This window comes from Bremia lactucae, linkage group LG3, assembly GCF_004359215.1.
Source record: "Bremia lactucae strain SF5 linkage group LG3, whole genome shotgun sequence".
Taxonomy (NCBI): Eukaryota; Oomycota; class Peronosporomycetes; order Peronosporales; family Peronosporaceae; genus Bremia; species Bremia lactucae.
The window spans coordinates 3,997,270-4,016,747 of record NC_090612.1 but is presented as its reverse complement, the minus strand read 5'-3'; the positions used below and the strand labels follow the sequence as shown (position 1 = coordinate 4,016,747).

General features: G+C 44.4%; 5 protein-coding genes across 5 annotated transcripts; 1 reads left to right on the top strand and 4 right to left on the bottom strand.

Annotated features, from left to right (window-relative positions):
* Positions 1-344: 344 nt before the first annotated feature.
* On the top strand, positions 345-4,171 carry CCR75_003817 (uncharacterized protein; the record flags this gene model as incomplete). The annotated part of the gene is made up of 11 exons (XM_067961910.1): positions 345-408; positions 459-538; positions 563-719; positions 789-907; positions 981-1,086; positions 1,164-1,273; positions 1,338-1,408; positions 1,476-1,588; positions 1,647-1,736; positions 1,815-3,815; positions 3,898-4,171. The coding sequence occupies 10 exons, from the start codon at positions 345-347 to the stop codon at positions 1,973-1,975; spliced, it is 1,071 nt and encodes a 356-aa protein (XP_067817550.1). The 3' UTR covers positions 1,976-3,815; positions 3,898-4,171.
* On the bottom strand, positions 2,356-4,020 carry CCR75_003818 (uncharacterized protein; the record flags this gene model as incomplete). The annotated part of the gene is made up of 2 exons (XM_067961911.1): positions 2,356-3,824; positions 3,906-4,020. 2 exons carry the CDS (start codon positions 4,018-4,020, stop codon positions 2,356-2,358), a joined length of 1,584 nt encoding a protein of 527 aa, XP_067817415.1.
* Positions 4,172-4,191: 20 nt separating the features above from the next.
* Positions 4,192-5,591, bottom strand: CCR75_003819 (uncharacterized protein). The gene is made up of 2 exons (XM_067961912.1): positions 5,354-5,591; positions 4,192-5,266 (listed from the first exon to the last, which is right to left on the bottom strand). Exons 1-2 carry the CDS (start codon positions 5,482-5,484, stop codon positions 4,228-4,230), a joined length of 1,170 nt encoding a protein of 389 aa, XP_067817414.1. The 5' UTR covers positions 5,485-5,591; the 3' UTR covers positions 4,192-4,227.
* An 11,076-nt stretch (positions 5,592-16,667) lies between these two features.
* CCR75_003820 (uncharacterized protein) lies at positions 16,668-17,897 on the bottom strand (the record flags this gene model as incomplete). Its single annotated transcript, XM_067961913.1, has 1 exon — positions 16,668-17,897. One exon carries the CDS (start codon positions 17,895-17,897, stop codon positions 16,668-16,670), a length of 1,230 nt encoding a protein of 409 aa, XP_067817527.1.
* Positions 17,898-18,308: 411 nt separating this feature from the next.
* On the bottom strand, positions 18,309-18,611 carry CCR75_003821 (uncharacterized protein; the record flags this gene model as incomplete). Its single annotated transcript, XM_067961914.1, has 1 exon — positions 18,309-18,611. The coding sequence occupies one exon, from the start codon at positions 18,609-18,611 to the stop codon at positions 18,309-18,311; it is 303 nt and encodes a 100-aa protein (XP_067817451.1).
* Between the last annotated feature and the right edge of the window lie 867 nt (positions 18,612-19,478).

Genomic DNA, 19,478 nt, shown 5'->3' with positions numbered 1-19,478 from the left:
GCCGCTTTCTTTCGGGAGATTTCACTCCTCTGATTGAAGGTGAGGTGGACCTGAAAAATAACAAATTATGATATTTGATTATTATGAACTTGTTTAGAATCATGGTCCCTATTAGCATGCTGATCCTCCTTAAATCCAGCTGTAGATATTGATATTTAAAAAAAAACAAATCAACTGGTGATATTTATGCTATTTCTTATAATTTTCACTACTTCATAGGATTTGCCTGCTATAACATCGCAGAGGAATGACTGTATTGTGGTATCGATCTCTACTTTCTGTTAATAAATAGAAAACAACAATGAGATTTGGTGAAAAATCATTGTGTTGAGAGCAAATCGACAATGGCCAACAACGAAGTGCCTCCCTTCTCACTCGGTGTGACCACTTTGTCGCAGCACTTGCTGCGTAAATCATGCAATTCATCCTCTGAGAAAAACATTGAATGCATGCTCTAGATAAGCCACGTTTCGACACTTCGACGTACCGTGGTCGTTGGCGCACGTTTGCAGAGCTCGTATCGCCAAAGTACGTCAAGGTGCTACTATGAGACTGCACGTAGCAAAAGCAGCTCTTAACACATAGAAACAGGTGGCTCTTTTTAAGCTCGAAACAAATCCAACACGCGACCAAGACACTAGACGATTATCGCAGCGGGAACCTTGCCCCTGGCCAAGTGACCCCTGCAGAACTCTGGAATCTCCGACAGGGCACGAGCTGTATTGTGCGCTTACAATTTCTTTTTTCCTGACTAATTCTTCCATCGATCATTGTCGACGTGAATGCAGTGCAAGAAGCTGCAGTCCACCCTCAAAGTGGAGAAACGATTCCAGCTTTATTTCGACTATCAGCGTTCGTGCCAGTCAATATTCCCATCTGTGTCGGGATGCTACTAGCCACTCCCACGGTACATTATTTATTGAGTAAAGAAAGTGTATTCCAATAAACAAAATATTATTTATTGTATATTATTGTTGCAGCTTGGCAACACTATTTTGTGGCAATGGATCAATCAGAGCTACAGCGCAGGATTTAATTATGCCAATCGCAATGCCAGCAGTGATCAGGATACGGTCACTATCTTGAGTACGCAATGCCCAGTATATTATTACGTACCCACGAGCTCTTAATGAATTGTTGCTATTCATGGATTATTGCTATAGAATCGTACGCAACTGCGACGTTTGTATCGTGCTCAACAGCCGTTGGTTTGGGTAAACTCGTCGACTCAGCAAAGAATCTTTCGCCAAACATGCGTTCGTTTCTCGCAAAAGTGCGCAATAAAGTATTGTAAATGGTGTTTGGAACGCTTAATTAATGTCAGGCACATTTCGTAGATGGTTCCTTTTGTTGCTGTTGCCAGTGCAGGTGCTTTCAACGCCGTGTCGATGCGTTTTAATGAGTTCACGTACGTATCAAATTGACACACATTTCACACTGAATACGCGACATCTTTTGAACGCATGTATACGTAGGGAAGGCATTGATATTATGGATGAGCATGGCACTGTGCATGGCCGTTCGGTAGCTGCTGGACGTCACTCGCTTGGCCAAGTCGCACTTACGCGCGTAGCTCTTCCAATGCCCAGTACGTTTTGAAGCTGTAGCATTTTATTTGTGAAATATGTTTTTATTCTGTTCCATAGTTTTGTTACTCCCGCCATATTTGTATGAGGTTATGAAGAAAAATAACCTTATGCCCCAGGCCAAGTACCCTAAGCTCGCTGTGGAACTCAGTATGGCTTACGCTTTTATATAGTTTTATTATTTTGATATCGCGCTAAATTGCGATTACTATTGTGCTGTTGACTTAGTCGTGTTGACGCTGTGTCTTTGGGGCGCAATGCCAAGCGCTATTGCGCTATTCCCGCAAATCGGAACGATCTCAGCAGACAATGTTGAAGAAGAGTTTCGGTCTCGAACGGATTGCCACGGCCAGCCGATTCGCCACTTTATCTACAACAAGGGGATTTAAGGGCACTGAATTCTTAATCAGGTGTTTGGTAAAAGTGTTGTATATCAGACCTTTCTAGCCTGTAGGTTTTAGTTTCATCAGTAGCCTAAACAAGAGGATTTATTGTGACGATTCGAAGAATATTCCCGATGATTAGACAATTTACCGGAGTGCATATGAGCTCGACCTCTCATACTTTCCCTGTGTAGGTAGAGCAGTGACGTTACTTTTTTTTAATGAGGGAACATTTCGAGAATAATTGTATTGTTCTATCCTTTGCTTTCATGTTGGCTTTCATGTTATATTAAATCTTGTTGACACGTCCAGCGTGGATTGCCTAAGCATTTCAAAAATTATTAATCGAAATAGCGTAAAATTTCGTTTTTGTTTCATAGATTAGTTTATTCGTTGGTTAAATCTTCAATAGCCGCGCCTTCCTGCACTTCTTTATCGCGCCGGCGTTTCCGATCTTGATCAATCACTTTGCGTTCGTCAACTGAGTATCCCGTATCTCGCGTCGCCAGTGGCTTCACTTTTCTTTTCTTCGACAACACAAGCAATGGACTCACATCCTTCCACGTTACCATCCCACCTTTGTCCGTCAGAAGATTACGCTTCCGCATCAGTTGCTCTAGTACAGGTGCATAATGATTCAAATCCTTCACCACACGATCTGCCGAAACCTGAAAGTTTTCTAAAGCATCCAGGTGGCTTCGGAGCATTGCCGCTTGCATGCTCCGCTTTTCCCACTTTTCCGTGAGCTGCGCATGCACCTGCATTAATGCAAGGGGCGTGTATTCAAAGCGTGGACCTGGTCTTTCAGGATCGTCCGGGTCTGGAAAGTAACATTCGTGCAACACAAGCGGCAAGTCTGAAGCCATTTGGTACTGTGGCTTACGTGGTGTTTGCGTAATATCCAGCAACTTTCGAATAACATTCGCCTCTTCTTGTCCCGTGCCAATTAAAAAGAGCACTTCCACCATGCAACGCACTTGGTGCCATAGAAAGGCACGACCAAAGACCTCGCAACGGTACATTTGCTGGCTGGGGTCATGGGCCCGTTGCCCTAAACACGGAACAATTTCGAACGATTGCACATTCCGCTCAAACACATGGCAATTCGGATCAATGCGGCAAAAGTTGCGAAAGTCGTGCTTTCCCACAAGGTTCTGTGCTGCTTCTTGCATCGTTCCAATGTCCAAGTCACGTCGAATGAAATAATAGCGATACATGCGAGCAGTGCAATTGAATCGAGCGCTAAAATCAGGACGACATGAAGCTACTGAGTAGATTTGAATATCGACCGGCAGGGCACGATTAAGTTGCGAAGCGTAATCAATTTCAGTCAGCACTTTTTCCTCTCCCGTGGCCAAACGGACTCGGAATTTGGACCCGGGCCGTACATCATCAATACACGGATAAGTGAGCAGCTTGGCGGTCGCTGGCATATTTGAGCGTACACGGAGTGCTATAACTTGTCCAAAGGCGCTTACTCCACGATCAGTCCGTCCACAGCGTGAGTAGTTGGCTTCATCAACATTTGTGATTAGCTTGGCGCGAACAAGTGCTTCAAGTAAATAACGCTCGACCGTCTCGGGCATGTGATCCTGGCGTGCAAATCCGGCATACTTTTCCCCAAGATACAAAAATTTCATTGCCACTGAACGCATTATGTAGTTGCTCATCATAAATTCGCGTTTCTTGCATTTCTTTGGGATGTTTGCACCCAACTTGTTTGCCATTATCTCATTTTTTTGCTTCAATAATTGTTTTTCCATCATCATTGGCGTGCTGTCATCGCTCAGCGCTAATTGTTTAAACTTATTCTCACGAAAATGCATCACCTTTGCAATAGCATTGCATACAATTTCTAGCAGCAGCACATTAAAACAGCACAAATTCGTTACAATAATAAATCAATGGTTGGCTGCATTTCGCTGGAGGTACCTACTCGGCCCAACGGAGTTTCGAAGCTCGCGCAAGATGGCCAAAAGCTGTTCGGTCGTTGTATTGTTGGCAGTTAACGAGCCCACGTCTATCGTTGTTAACGGAGTCGCAGGCGCCATTGATTAATTTTAACGTTTTTATTACCGACTCCGTTAATTTGTACATGCTCTTATAAAGAGCGAATACCGCGTAATTTATGCTGGATTTTTGTCTCTTAAGTATAAATCTTTCATAAATATAAACATAACTCGAAAATATTAAGAGAGCACTTTTCGAAACTGCTGTTATCTGGAAAACTATAATGATTTTTTTTTTTAAACCATTTATCAAATTATTGTAGCAAGACTCGCATTTAAGTAAGTATTCGGATGCATCAAACTTGGAGTCCGTTTCAAGCCAGCAAAGGCATCTTGAGTCCCTGCATGCACGTTCTTGATGGTCGAAGAATGTGTTTTCTCGAAAAAGATGCTACACGCATGCTGGCAGTTGCCAGCAGAAGCTTGTTGCGTAACTTCCATTGCGGACTCCAACGACAGACCACGACGGCGCAATTCATCTTGCAATACTGAACGATCCCAATGCCTGAAGGGACAGCCGTGATATTGTCCGTGTCGAGGTGGACTTTGTGAGATAATACGTTCACAGTCGAGAGGCGCATAGTCTATTCGAGATCCTTCAAGTCCATAACTATGGCGGATGTGGTAAGTATACTCTTTATCAAATTTGGTGGCGGGAATTGATTTAATAAACTCAGAGCGAAAGAATTGAATGCAATCGTGTACCGAAATCCCTGCGCCTTTTAAAAACAACCGGTATTGCACGCGTCCATCGTACTTAAGATGGTGATTTGCGCGAAGTTTGCGGTGTAGTTGCACCATGCACAATGGAAAGTGCTTTTCTGCAATTAAATCGATTGCCTCTACTTTAAGCGTTGGCTTGTTAGTAGTTTTACGTAGTAGATTTGCTGTACCCGTCAAAACTTTTGCTTCTTGAACAAACTTATCAAGGATCGGCGTCAATCGTTCCACTTCCGGTCCTTGCGCAGGAAGAGCACTTTGCAATTCCCGCATTTGCTTCAGCAAACATCGTCGAAAGTGATAAATGGCTACATTATTCATTTTGCGGAGTGGAATCAAGCAAAATCCGTCACGAATCACAACCTCACGATGTTTAACCAGTTGGGGTGCTTCAGCGAACGGGACACGGAAAATTCCTTTATCTGTGATATCACCTTCCGATAAAAATTCATGTTGAATACCTTCACTAGCTAGCAACTCAATTGCTGCCAAAGGCGGTAATTTACCGAGTCGAATGGCAAAAAGTTTCGATTCGGTGGCAACGAACCAATCCCATTCACTCGTTATTCTATATTCTTGCACAGGCAAATATGTAGTTGCAACCATACGATAAACCTTTCTGAAAGACAAATGAAATGATTGTACAATAATTTACCTGCAAAATGCTAGTCGCAACGCGTAATGAGATAACAAGTCGGCATCTGGACCTTCGGAATATTCTGCGATTTCATTCAAAAGGTCGTCTGGAGGATGCTGTATTAAACTGGGGCTCCATTTTGCACTCATTCTGGAAAGAAGCTTTACGCGCCGTTGCCCTTGCTCTTCGAAATCATCTAAGGATACGCGTTGTTGAGGAGCGAAGCGATAGAAGCTCAATAAATTCTTCGCTCTTGTACGGATAAAGTCCATAAGAAATTTTTTTTTCATCGGACTATTAAAAAAATAATGACAATTTCCAATATCTTTGTTAATTTATATTAGTTCTCAAGTTTTTATCCGCAACAAGTTACAACCCTAGTGGGACATATTTTGTCAATGTGACGATGATATGCGAGGGTATCATGTCAATGATAGATACTTGCCCTAGTGACCCTACCAATTTAGAAGTGGTCAGTAAAATTTTGTCCTATCACCGACCTCTCTGCGGTGTCATAGGCGAGCTAGATGCAAAAGCGTGAGCGTGGCTCAACGCTTTGTGGATGAGTAAATAGCCATTACACGAAAAGTCCGTGAACCGATGACAAGCGCACAGGACAAGCAAAAAGAATATGCGGACCGAAATGGTCGCAAAAATAATGAACGCTTTAGAGTGGGGTAATTTTTGTAATAAGTACTGCTGACCTTCCTAAAAATGCGATTTCTGTACTACCTCGAGGTACAACGAAGTTGTTGCCGCATTTCATTGGGCCCTTTACGGTGGTGGAAGAGGTTGCAGACCAAAATTATAGGCTCATCCTTCCCCCTTAGCACTTGTCGAGTCATCAAGAGTTCGAGACAAGGGTACTCGTGGCCACATAGTGGGAAGCGAGTTTTCTAGTTGATATCGGTTGCGAGTCACATAGTGGGGAGCGCTAGAATACAAAGGTTGTCTTATTAGCGAACGAACGTTAGGTGGCTAGTTAGTGTGGTTGCACTCTAAAATGGTACATACACTTCACTGGTTTGTGGTTTTGTGATTTTTGCTTCGGCAAGTCCCTGTGCCGCCTTTGTAACTGCAATTTTAAAAACGAACTACTACACTTCGGAGCTGCTTGGTCAGCACTCGTGCTACTGACCTGTTTCTGGTTGCACTCTGTATCGTTAAACGCAAATCACATAACCCGCAAATCACACAAGCCTACAGATCCCTTTCCGGACAGAACTGATTCATTGTCGTCGAATCTCAAAACAATCGACCAGCTTCGACGTGACTTGTGGCTAACAACGGCAAAGCAATTAAAGCTTGTCCAGCTTATTTAATTAAAGATTACAGATTGTAAAGACTCCTGGCTCGTAACGCAGTTCACGAAACGACTGAATTGTTCAAAAAGCGAATCGACAAAATTCAAAAGACATTAAAAGCGTCGCCACACACCATCCATCTGTACGAGAAACTTAGACGTTACGAGTTAATAAGTTCTTTTCTTTGAGAGTTTTCTTCGTTTTGGTTTTGATATAAGACAATACGCCGCACTGAGAGGTGTCCAGTTCATGACCACAAGATGTCGTGCAACTGAGTGCCGTCCTCAAATCCTAGAGCTCGTCAACAGAGCATTATAAGCTTCTTCTTTTTTATTTTAAATAAGCTCTTAACTCACAGAGGAGCTTCACGTCTACATCGCAACCAAGGACGCCAATGCATACGACGCTAGCCGAGGATCGTGCCACTTACCAGGCTGGTTGGTCGTCTACGGCAGATGCACCTGCAGGATTGATGTCCATACAGCAGCTGTTAATGTACCACACACGATAGCAACAACAATATGAAGCCCTAGTTCAAGCTTAATGCAAGCGCGAACGCAGCAAGCTAACAAACGCTTTGAGTATGTCATTGCATCCGGCTGGACGAATGACCCTCAGCTGTACGAAGGGATATTTGGCAACGATATTGAGTTATGAATCATCGCTACTGAGCAATATAAGGCCAGTAAACGTCAACTAATGGAAACAGATTCATCACTTTTTGTATTCTATACCTAAGGGCAACTTTAGCCCGTTGCACAGTATTCGGAGGTCGCAAAAAGTTTGCGAACTGACACTAATCTCAAGCAATCTAGGTAAGTCCGTATTGAGTTGGTATCGTGCCTTCTTGATAAACTTCGAGCGCATGAAAGTTATGGTCGGTCTTCACGAACAAACTACGCGAACGCTTTAGCTTGAGGTCAATGAAGGAGTAATGATGCAAGTGACCTTGAAAAGGACCAAATTGCCCCCTTAGCCCCGTCAAACTGTGGAAAGGAAGCTACGATACTTATTTTCCACTTACATCTGGAACATTCCAATTTATGTCCGATCCTGAGATAAAGGATGTCATTTTGGGCATGATGTGGCTACTAAAACAGAACCCAGATATCGACTGGGGTACCGAAAGAGTTTCGCCTCATATCAAGGTGAACAACTCCGACGAAGCCAAACGAAGACTGCCTAAGCAACGTTCATATCAACGTACATGGACGACGTGAAGCTCGCGTAGCTCATAGCCGCGAGATATCAAAGTACTATCAGCAGTATGGTCCTTGGGCCAACATGGCACGACACGGCTTATTACATCTAAGCAAACGATGAAGATACTGCGCCATGATAAAGATATCGAAACCATCTTTGTCTTCAATCCGCATATTCCAGAGAAAACTGAACGCTTTAGGAGTCAAGGATAAGAATCTCTTCAGGGTCACCAGTGTACTTAATACTACGCAAGTATGCGAAACCCGTTTTCGCACGTAGCTTCCGAATGAGACTCCTTCAGTTTAAGAGGGAATGGAGCATGAAATTCAGCTCAACCGGGCATGAAGCATTTCAGTCAAACAAGGCGCTAACGTCCCGAACAACGCCAAACAATTTAAGACTGGACCATTGAGATGGTTCAAGCTGGCATTATCGACCAAATACATTGGCTTATTCAGCTCCGAGATTGTGTGTCAAGAAACCTGTGGGTTGACGCTGTTGAAAGGCAAGCTTCAAGTTGATGTACCAAGAAAGTGGTACTAGTATCATTTTTTGATATCATCTTTGAGCCGAGGAACTGTATGAGTTTCATCTTATGATTTCTTCTGTTGATAGCTAGCTAGAAGATAACAAATTTTAACAATACTCTCTCTTTCGCATTTAATTGTGTGCCCACTGTCTCTACCTCTGTGTATTGACTTCTAATAGGTTATGAGTCCATAGCACGGGGCACTCAGGGGTGACCAGCGCGACGGCGCGTATGCGGAAGCAGACCCTGCCACTGGTCACGAAAGGGCCAGTGAGCATGAAGATTATGAAGAGAAGAACAAGCCGAGTGTTGTCCACGCGGTGAACAATGCTACCACCAAGAGTGACGACGCATCAGAGCTCCTGGTGTTGATGAGAGGCATAACCGGACGTCTGGATAGGCTTGAGGAGTCACAGAAAAGGTTGATGAAAGCCGAGGAAGGGCGTGGGAGACATAGGGACACGCCTATGACTTCGCCTAGACATTCAAGTTTGTTTGTTTTGGCTTTGGGAAGAGTAACAAGAACGCATTTGGATAACTTGGAAGGGTCCATTGATGCGCCGGTGTTTACTCCGAGGAGGACGATTGAAGGACATATGTCGTTTGGCGCTGGACAGCCCGAATCAAATGGCTTCAACCAGGACGTTTGCGGTGAAGTTGCACCAGGACTTGATATTCCTGGTATGTTGCCAAAAGCAGGAGGGCAACATACCAGGAATATCAAGTCCTGGTGCAGGCATGGGTACATGCAACATCAGGACCTTAAGGGATTTGGTCATGCACAAGGAAATATAGTTCAGGAGCGATATCCTGATGCAAGACAAAAAAAGCTCGGCATTCGGGCGTTTAATGGACGCGAATTGTACGAAGCACTTGGTTCTGGTTTTGTGGAGTAGGATCGGAGATTCGAGCGACAAATTGCTTTGGCACTGTCGTCTTGTGGATTTGAATGGCCTGAAGATGTGAAAAGTGGATGAAACTCTTTACGCAACGTAAGAACCCGAACCGAGGTTGGCCAGAAAATTATATATATCGGTATTAGGCCATTTACAAAGTTTGTGGAAACGGTGGTGATTATTTAATTTTGGATAATATTGTGCAATACGCCTCTGATGCTATGCGGACAATTTTACTGGCAAGAGTTGACCACACGAGAACGGATTACCTGGTACAAGCAGAACAGCTCGCTCACTTTGCGCAAGCATATGAGTTACACACTGGGAGAGATAGATCTCTCGGGCGAGAAAAAGTGAGCACGCGAGAAATCTTTAGTTCTGTTTCCTATCGACTTCGCAAGGAAACGCTCAAATGGCATTTTTGTCCCGAAGTGGGACATTTGCAGGGAGCGTGTCACAAACGCAAACGACCACAAGGACCTCAAACAAATTTTTCGCTTGCTGTGAATGAAGTCTCAAGTGAACAAGACGATGTCTGTATTTGGATAGCGGATCCAGTGGACACTTGGTCAGTGATGAGTCATGGCTCCAAAATGTTGAGCCGTGTGAAGGGGTTTGTCATCAACCCGATGGATAGCCGCTACATACAAGCAAAAAAGGCACTGTGACAATTAACGTCTTGGCTTGTGGAGTTAATCGTGTGCTGACTCTTACGGATGTATACCTTACTGAGGGCGTGAAGCAAAATTTAAATTCTTATGAAATCTTGGACCGAAAGGGTTACACGCTTGGATACAATGGTCAACTACGTGTTTTGTCCGACACAATAACTGGATCTGTGGTCTCTGATGTTAATTTGGTTGGAAACGTTCTTGTGGTGCTGTGTCGAGTGATGGACAACGATGCTGAACCGGTTAGAGTTATAATGGCGGTCATAGCTGAAAAAGCATGTGTCCAAGTCTTTTCCGCTGTTCAAATAGGCAGCTTTTTGGACTTTCACAAGCATTTTGGTCATTTAAATTACGAAACGATAATAAAGTTGACTAAATATCCGAATTGTGATTTTTTGCTTACGGATAAGCGTCGGGAATTTTGTTACAATTGCTCACAAGGCAAACAGACCAAGGACAAACAGCAAAGGTAAGACTCTTGGCAACACTCACCTATTGACAGTGTTGGAGGTGTTATCTGTTCGCACATCAAGGGCCCGATGACTCCAAAAGGATCGGCTGAATAATCTTTATATGATCAACCTTGTAGATCATAAGAGCAATTATTGCCGTGTATTTCTTGCTCACGCTGCGGCAACGAAATTTAAAGCTACTCTGATTTTTTTCGAGAAAAAAATAATTGTCGTGTGCAAGTTCTTCGCACGAACTTAGGAGGAAAGTACCAGAATGTAGATTTATTTTGCAAAAAGTCGGGCGTTGGAAGACAGCGAAGTGAAGCAAGAAACCAAGCCAGCAATGGAAAAGCCGAGCGCATGCATCGGACCATCATGAATATGGCCCGTTGCATTATATTTGCTTCAGGATAACCATTTAATTTCTGGGGAGACGCGGTTGAATATGCTGCTTATATTTTGAACCGACTCTTTACAAATTCGAATGATGAGAGAATGTCGCCGATGAAGGTGCTGACGAACCAACTCGTCGCTCGATGAGATTTGTCGTCTTTGGGTCACCATGTACACTGAACAGATATCTTAAGAAGAAGAATGTTGTACCGAGAGGACAAGAAGGGATTATCCTTCGCATTGGTGAAGAGCCTAAAGGGTATAGCGTTTACCTGCCAAAAAATAAAGTGGTCGTTGCCTCGCAGCATGTTCTAATATTGAGACACTGAACAAGACCCAAAACATGCAAGTACAAGAATTGTATCTGCAGAATACTACAAGTCTGGAAGATAATGCCTCTACGCGAGATCAAGTTCAGGAGAGGGGGGGGTAATTCAAAATATCAAGTTTTGGAGGAGGCTACGAGTCGACAGGACCAAACAGAGAAGATGAAGAAAAGGACTCCGTGGACAGGAAAGAAGAAGTTTTGACAAGATCGGTGAGCAAGAATAAACGTTCAAGCCAGGGACAAAGAATTGAGAGTTCAGCCATGGATGACGACGTTATCAATGCTGTCACAATATCTGACCTAAAAAAACTTTGGTGAAGCTATGCGTAGCAGTCACAAGGAAGGGTGGATGAAGGTAATTTCTGAATAATTGCAAGCTTTGGAGAACAGTAAGGTTTGGAATATTGTGTAGGCTCCAAAGATATTCGAGCACTTCATTCGTAGTGTTTTTTTTAAACAACGCGCGACGCAGAAGGTTCTATCGAGCTACTGAAGGTGAGATTGGTCGCGTGTGGAAGTGAACCAGTCTTTGGAGTGAACTATGGAGTTTCTTTTGCTGCTGTGATTGACATGTCCAGCGTGAAGATGATTTCGCACTGGCAAGAAAATGGAAAGTGCCTGCGAATTATGGAGACATTTTCAATGCTTACCTTAAAGTAGACAAAGAAGACAATCTCGACATTTACATCCACGTACCGCGGGGAATGCAGAAGACTTGCGGAAGAAAATTGGTGTTTCACAGAGCAATGAGATTGTTTTGGAGCTGAAGAAAGCACTATATGGATTAAAACAAGCAGGAAGACTTTGGAGTAAATTGCTACACCGAAAATTGGTTGACAATGGTTTTAATTACAGTCTCACGGACATGTGTGTCTACTTTTTTTAGATGGACATGATCATCTATTGCTTGTTGGAGTTTACGTGTATAAGCTTCTGGTAATAGGAAGTGATCAGGGTTCTATGGATTAATTTTTTGACGAGCTCACTTCACTATCGGTTAAAGATCTCAGATGTGCTCGCATGTTTTTGGGTATGCGTATTCAATACAAGGACGATGATGGGTACACTTTTGATCAAGAAGTTGGAATTATGGACATGCTGAAGGAGCACGGTCTCGAAATGGGACATAGTGTGCGTGTTCCAATTACTCAAGACTGGGACGATCCTGAAGAATCGGTAGCTGTGCTGTCACCGGGATTTGGAGGAGATGGTGTGGTTACGATGAAGGTTTCCCAGTCACTTGTGGGAAATTTACTACGGATTTTGCGTTGCACTAGACCAGATATTGCTTTTGCAGTGGATAAAGCGTCAAGAAGGACTCATAAGCCCACGATGGGAAAATATATATTGGTCAAGAAAAATTGCAATGTACCTGTCTGGTGCGAAGACATTGTGACTTTCTATGATTGGAAGAGAAAATGAATCAGAGGTGTTACAAGTGGTTGGGTACAGTGATGCGGATTTTGTTGCCGACAAAGGTGACAGAAAATCTGTCACGGGTGGTTCAATTACGATTGATGGCATGCGAGTGAGCTGGATGCGCAAGAAGCAAGGCGGTGTATCACTCTCGACCATGGAGGCTGAGTTTACAGCTGCATCCATCAAGGCTCGAGAACTTTTAGCATTCGCGAACTGTTGCAAGAGTTAGATTTGGGATTTTAAGAAACTATACCACTGCGAGTGGATAATCATGCAGTTTTGAAACAACTTGACGGTGAAAGAGTTTCGGCCAAGGCCAAACATATTGATGTGCGCATCAAGTTGTCGGCGATTTCAGCAAGCGAGATGCGTCAAGTGATCGCTTTAAAATAAATCGATCGGAGTCGACAATGACAGAGCAAAGATCAAGTGTTTTGTCAGGACGGTCGACGAGGGGAGTGTTGAAAGGCAAGCTTCATGTTGTTGTGCCAATAAAGTTGTACTGGTATTAGTTTTTGATATCATCTTTGCGCCAAGCAACTGTGGGAGTTTCATTTTATGATTTCTTCTGTTGATAGCTAGCCAGGAGATAACGAAACTAATAACACTCTCTCTTTTGCGTTTAATTGTGTGTTATCTGTCTCTACCTCTGTGTATTTACGTTTAACAGGCGCATTGTTCATAACTATCAACAGCTAAATCTAAAAGCCATCTTGCCGGCGGAACCAATGCCGGGTAAGGAAGACGCCTTCGACGCCATGGCGGGCAGTCAATGTTTTCATGTATTGAGCTACTACCATGTTAAGGTACGCGAATCGGATATCCGATTACAGCTTTTTCAATAGCTGACGGTCTTTTCAAAGACTTCGTCACTCCAATAGGCTCACTAGTAGTCCTGGGACGTTTAATTGTCTCCTGCAAAAGGTTGTTTGTGACTTTAGGACATGATGAAGATCTATTTTGACGTCATCTACGTTTTCACACAAAGTAAAGATGTAGAAGAGCACATTCAGGCCTTAAACAGACTGAAGCGATGTGAAGAACAACAAACATTACATAAAGTTGTTCAAGTGCCAGTTCTGCGTGGACGACATTTCGTGCCTATGGGACTTCGTCGAACGAAAAGGCGTCCGATTGGATTCCGACAAGGTCAAATAATTCTTCATGAACGCGTTGGCAATCTTCGTAGCTTTGTCGGTTGTTTTTATCGCAACAAATTTTGCTCGCTTTGTGATGCGATCGACAACTACCAAAATGGCATTGTTCCCTCCAGCACTGGTTGGAAGTGACACGACGAGGTCCATCGATATGTCGGTCCATTGACCGACAGGTATGTCTAACGGTTGCAGTAAATCTGGCGGTTTTGTTTGCCTTACGCTGCCACACCTCACATGTATTGACATGTCGCTGGATGTACTTCATCATATTTGGCCAATTCTATCACTCAAGTACTGCCAAGCAACTTTTGTAACCCCCAGGATGGTCTGCCGTTACTACACCGCGACTCTCACAGGAATCTCGGTTCTTGAAATTTTTGTCATCGGGAATGTACGTGGAGTCTCGTCTTCTCTAGCTTGTTAGTACAGCATACCAACTTGTAAGGAATACTTAGGCATCGTATCACCTTGCTTAAGCTTCCTTATTATCCATTATAGCACCTAGTTCCACGGATACATCAATTTTGCTGTTTGTGCGACTGTCACCATGTCTGGGGCAGTAGTTGTCACAATTTCACAATTCTGAGCAGTATCCACTAGCTCTTGCAAGCTGACTTGTGCCGCGTTTCGCTCGGACTCCGGATTTTGTGATTTTTCACCTGGAATTCGCTTGAACGGTGGTTCGAACTCAGCGAGCTCAATGAATCATCGTGCAACTTGCCAGTTCGTTGTCTTCTGAGTTGGATCATCTCAATGCTTTTGCATTCCGTTTCCACCATAAACGGTCGATTTAGAAGGAATACTCGTTACACTTTAAGAGCATGCATAATCGCGAGACACTCCGGTTCCCGAACAGGATAGTTCAACTCGACTGGCTTCATCTTTCGACCGGTAAAAGCAATTGGATGCTCAAGCCCTCCCTCCTTTTGAAACAAGACGCACCCGATGGTGAAACTTGAGACGTCCATTCGGATGCCAAAGATTGCGTAAAGTCTCTAATAATTAAAACCGATGACGCTGTTAAGCGTCGTGTAAGCTCTTCAGACCAGTTCAATTGTTTGATCGTGAGCTGTATGTAATCTCGAGATAATTTGTCTTTGATACTGTCGTGTAGAGTCCCGCAAACTGGGCAAAGTTCTTACAGAACCGAGAAACGAACACGGTAGTCCCCAAAAAGCTTTTCATGTGCTTTTTCGTCCTGGGAACTGGCCAATCTGCGATTATCTTAAAGAGTCATGGCCTAGCAAAAATCATTTATCCGAAAGCGGCTTCAAATTCACTTCTAAGCTATGACACAGTATTGTGAGTGCGCTTGGGACGCAACACAACCTGTCATCCGCGTTTCGACCTCAAACTGACGGCCAAATGGAAATAACGAATCGTATTATCGGTGACTACCTTCGAGACGTTATTAATCCAATCCTGTCTAGAACTAGAGACGTTGACCAAGCTCTTTCAATTACGGAACAAGATGACTTCAGGCTGCCAGTGGCTTTCATTCACTCTGGTGCTTATTGTTCGCCGAGGCGGCAAGAGGTCGAAGGTCCAGTATTTAGGGACCTCTTGTGTGTTGTAAGCGAGATACCTTATTACTTACAAGCAATTGCAAATGCGCAGTCGATGTTAAAAGGCAGGGCACTACGCCAATGAATGTAGTGCCCTACATTCCCTACGCCCAGTGCCAAGAAGAACTGAGCGTAACGATCAATCTCCCGCTATAAGTAGCGGAAAACGCGAATCCGACGCTGTTGCGAAATCGCAACGGCGAGGCGGACCTTTAAAAAGCAATCGCGGTCAGTAGGTGCGGAGCGCCCTACTGGTCCAGCAACGGCAAAGGATTTGCAGGACTTCTGACAAAATATGCTACTAACACAAAAATTGTGTGTAATTGCCCCTGATGATGAGGTTAACATCATCACCTTGCAAACCAAAGTGGCAAATAGGTTACTAGTAAAGTCCCTAGCCGATTGTAAGCCGTCGAATAATTTTGTCTAACACCAATCGCCAAAACATTGTAGGCACGTAACGGTCTTCTATCTCCTACTGACTGTATTATATTAATAACAAACTATGTATGGCGCCTACTTGCACACCGCACAATCGTGTCTTTTAACGATTGGTGGGGTTGATTTAGAATTAATTTAGCTAAATAATAGAACTAATGTCTTATTGCGTCAATATTACCGAATTTGGTACGATGGGAAGTATTTAAGCTAAAATTAATAAAGACAATAATTTTGTGCTTCTTTATTATTTTCCTCTCATAGTAAATAAAACTTCTTATTAATGCTTCTTACTTTTTGGTTTATCTTTATTTTCTTTAGGATTTATAGAAGCCTCAAAAGTGCGTAGCTCTATTATTGTAAAATCTAATTTTCGGCTTTAATATTTATCGTGATGTCTCTCCCCGTTGTGAGACAATAATGCTTGATACACTTGTCCTGCCTGTCATGACGCAGCTTGCGTATACATAATCATCAAATGGCCCATTGCATGGCGTAATCGAAATTATCGAATAAGAATAATTGCGACCAACCAGCTGCTTTCGTAAAACGCTTTCGGGAACGTTATTCGAACATTATTTCCAGTCGTAAAAGGTCGTCGTTTTATTTATCGCATTTGCTGGCCAGTCAATCCCAAAGCCGCACAGACGAAGCGGGTTCACTTCAAGTACAATACAGTAGAATGACGAGCTCTTCAATCCAAGAAAAATCCGCGTGTCTCTGTCCTTCCTATCCGGTCAAAACAAGCACATGGCTACAGCAAACAAGCACATGGCTACAAAGCAGGCACGTAGTACATGGCTACATCCCAAAATGTTCCTCCAACTTTTTTCCTTAGCAAGACTGCGCTCTCTCAACTCGTCCATGTCATTAAAATTCCACATCAGCGCTGCTTGTGAAACGAAATCATCCATATGAGGCCACTTGCTAGTGGTGCTTGGTATCAAATAAGAAAAAGTTGCGACAAATAAGCGTATTCAATCGGTCGCACGCTTTCGTGCTTCTGCGGCCTGTGCTGCTTCAATGGGCGTCACAGGCACGACATCGTGTTGGTTGAAACACACGATAATGGCACTCACATTATCAGTCGATCCAAGGGCAATGGCGTGGCTCACGAGCTCTTCGGTTGCGTGTTGCACGTTGTTGTGCATTCCGAGTTTCATGCGCACAAAGTTCACGACATCCTGCGGTCTCATGACGTCGTAGAGTCCGTCACACCCAAGCACGACAAATTCGTCGAAACTTGTGATTTCGTGCACGACAACGTCGGGGGTGGCAACAACCAAATCGCCATTAAATCGTTTCTTAAATGCACCTCGTCCGGTTTTAAAATCATTGTCCCCAAAGGCTCGGGAGACCCCAAGCATGCCGTAGATCCGACCTTTAGAGATTTGGCCTTTGGCGGCAAGGATCCGGTCCCGTTCACTGGAAAGCTCGGGGGTGTGGGCAATGCACATGTCTCGAGCGTGTCCATTTGTGGATAAAACCACTTGCGAGTCACCTACAGACGACACAAGAGCCGTGGTGCCACGAATGACAACGGTGACGGCAGTAGATCCACTTGGCAATTGGTGGTTAAAAATGGCTTCATCAGTTGCCGCATAGGCGGTTCGTAACGCATTTGCAAAACTTGCCGTTTGCACGGAAGTCGCCATTTTCGATTCCATTGGCAACTTTTGCAATTGGCAAAAAACATTTTCGTGCAGGTTTTCAGCTAAGTACTCGGCCACTTCTGATCCACCGTGGCCATCGTAGAGTCCAAAAAACGCCACCAAGTCGTTATTTACTTTTTGGGAGGCAATGGCTTGTCGGTCTTCATTGAGGTTTCGCATACCGGTATCCGAGTAGTTGCCGTAACTTACTCGAAGCTGGGGGAAAGATTGCTCGGGGGCTCGGGGCAATATCAAAGTACGCTCGGTATCCGACGCGGTCGTGGCGGTGGAAAAGACGCTACCGTTAGGGCTTGCAGGCACACAGTCGCTGGCCGAAGGGGAGTTCGCCACGGCTTCGAGCGCCATCCCCCTTTCGCCAAAGATAGTAAAGACGTCACGATACGAGTCGCCCGCGGGCAGACGATGGGCACCGACGCCAATTTCATCGCGAGCTTGCTGTTTGGACGCCGCCTGGAGGAATATCTGACTGAGACTGGGACGCTGGGCGGTGGGGCTGGTGGGTACAGCAGCGTCCTTGGACGTCTGACAGCCCATGGAAAGTTTTGGGAAGCGAATGTTTGTTGTTGCTTAAGGCAAAACTCGGTGCACGAGTTTTGGGTACAAAGGTGCTAGTAGTACACATGACACGAAGATGAGTTAGTTGGATGCAAATAAAAACCGAGGCAAGCAAAAGAAAAAAAAAGTGTTTATATTTTCGTTGCCTTTCAGGTCTAGTAGTGCTAAACGTACCGAAGGGGCAAAGGCAAATAAAGTTGCACGCGGCGCGAAAATGGACGAGGGTATTGAAGCGGCGCTGATGCGAACGAAGCAATTAGGGCTGACGTTGAGGAAATACAGTACCACTTGTTGTCGAGGTTGCCGTTCTAGGAATGGTGCCATCTTCCAAAGTGTATTTTGCAAACTTCGGGGCTCGGGCTGAAGAGCCAGCCAATCGCGATACGACGGTTAAAAACTTTGTAGGTTTATATGGCGCAAAAACGCCATCGTGTCTGATCGCCGCCATGGCGCAGAATGCGAGCCAGATGCTTCTGTGGCTATAAGCCACACGTCCATGCGCGACACCACAAAGACTCCCGGCTTGATCCGTTTCAGCGCAGTTTCCTCTCTAAACTTCGTCTCGGATGTTGAGACAGTGGGATGGCACCGAATCTCGCTAAATCGATGGCGGTTCCAGATGTCACTGTTGCGGACACTTTTTATGCGTTCGATTAACACCCGGTTGCCTCGATTTTCACGAAAATCCAACATTTAAAAAAAAGAATTCCAGCTTCCTTCACTCGTCGGATATTTTCATAGGCTACTTATAAAATAGCCATGGCAACAATGAAATGTGTACCCATCGCTGCAACTGAGAATCCTGGCGTACTTGACAAGATTTATTTCGAGATAGAAATGCAGATTAAAATTGCACAGGCACCTCTACATCAAATCTTCTGTCAAAAATTAAAAGGTGGCGCTGTGCCGTATTCAATATTATTGAATGTATAAGTAAATAGCTCGCAATAGCGTCTTTATTGCAGAAGATGAGTGGGTATTTTTAACGCCGCGTGGCATTTGCCTGAAGGGTGAGCGTCTCGTCACGCGTGTCATCGACGCGCGTGACTAATGGACAAGAGTAGCTCATGCGTAATCAGACGCACGTGCGCAAGGGGCATCTGCACGTCGCAACCCTGAAATGGTGCCTGCCGAGCGGGCCCGACCCCGCCTTGCTGCGACAGTCATATTAAGCGGGACTATGACCACTGCCACTACGAAAACTGTCAAGAACCGTTTGCAATCTACTATCTATCACAACGATATGGCCAATGAAAAAGCTTTTTGCCAACGCAAACGATGTTCAATTTTAAGTCCGTGTGTAAATAAGTTTCGGATCCGACCCGGAGAGCCCCAGATCATGGCGTGCGCCGGATAAATCAGTCCGTACAGTATACTTGTCTCGCTGATGCCCGAATCTGCGATTCTTCGCTTAAGTTTCTGGAAGTCAGACGCGACCTTTCCCATCTTCAACCCTGACTCTATTGCAAGGCTCAAATTTCACAACCAGTTTCGTCGCCTCATGGTGGGACCAAGTGAAAACGGCTGGAGCCACGACTGTCACGCTCGCGAGTGCGAAAA

Coding starts and splice junctions, on each gene's coding strand:
- CCR75_003819 (XM_067961912.1), bottom strand. CDS start 5,484: ATGAGTGCAAAATGGAGCCCCAGTTTAATACAGCATCCTCCAGACGAC. Junction 5,267..5,353: donor TTGCGACTAGCATTTTGCAG/GTAAATTATTGT, acceptor GCAAGAATATAG/AATAACGAGTGAATGGGATT.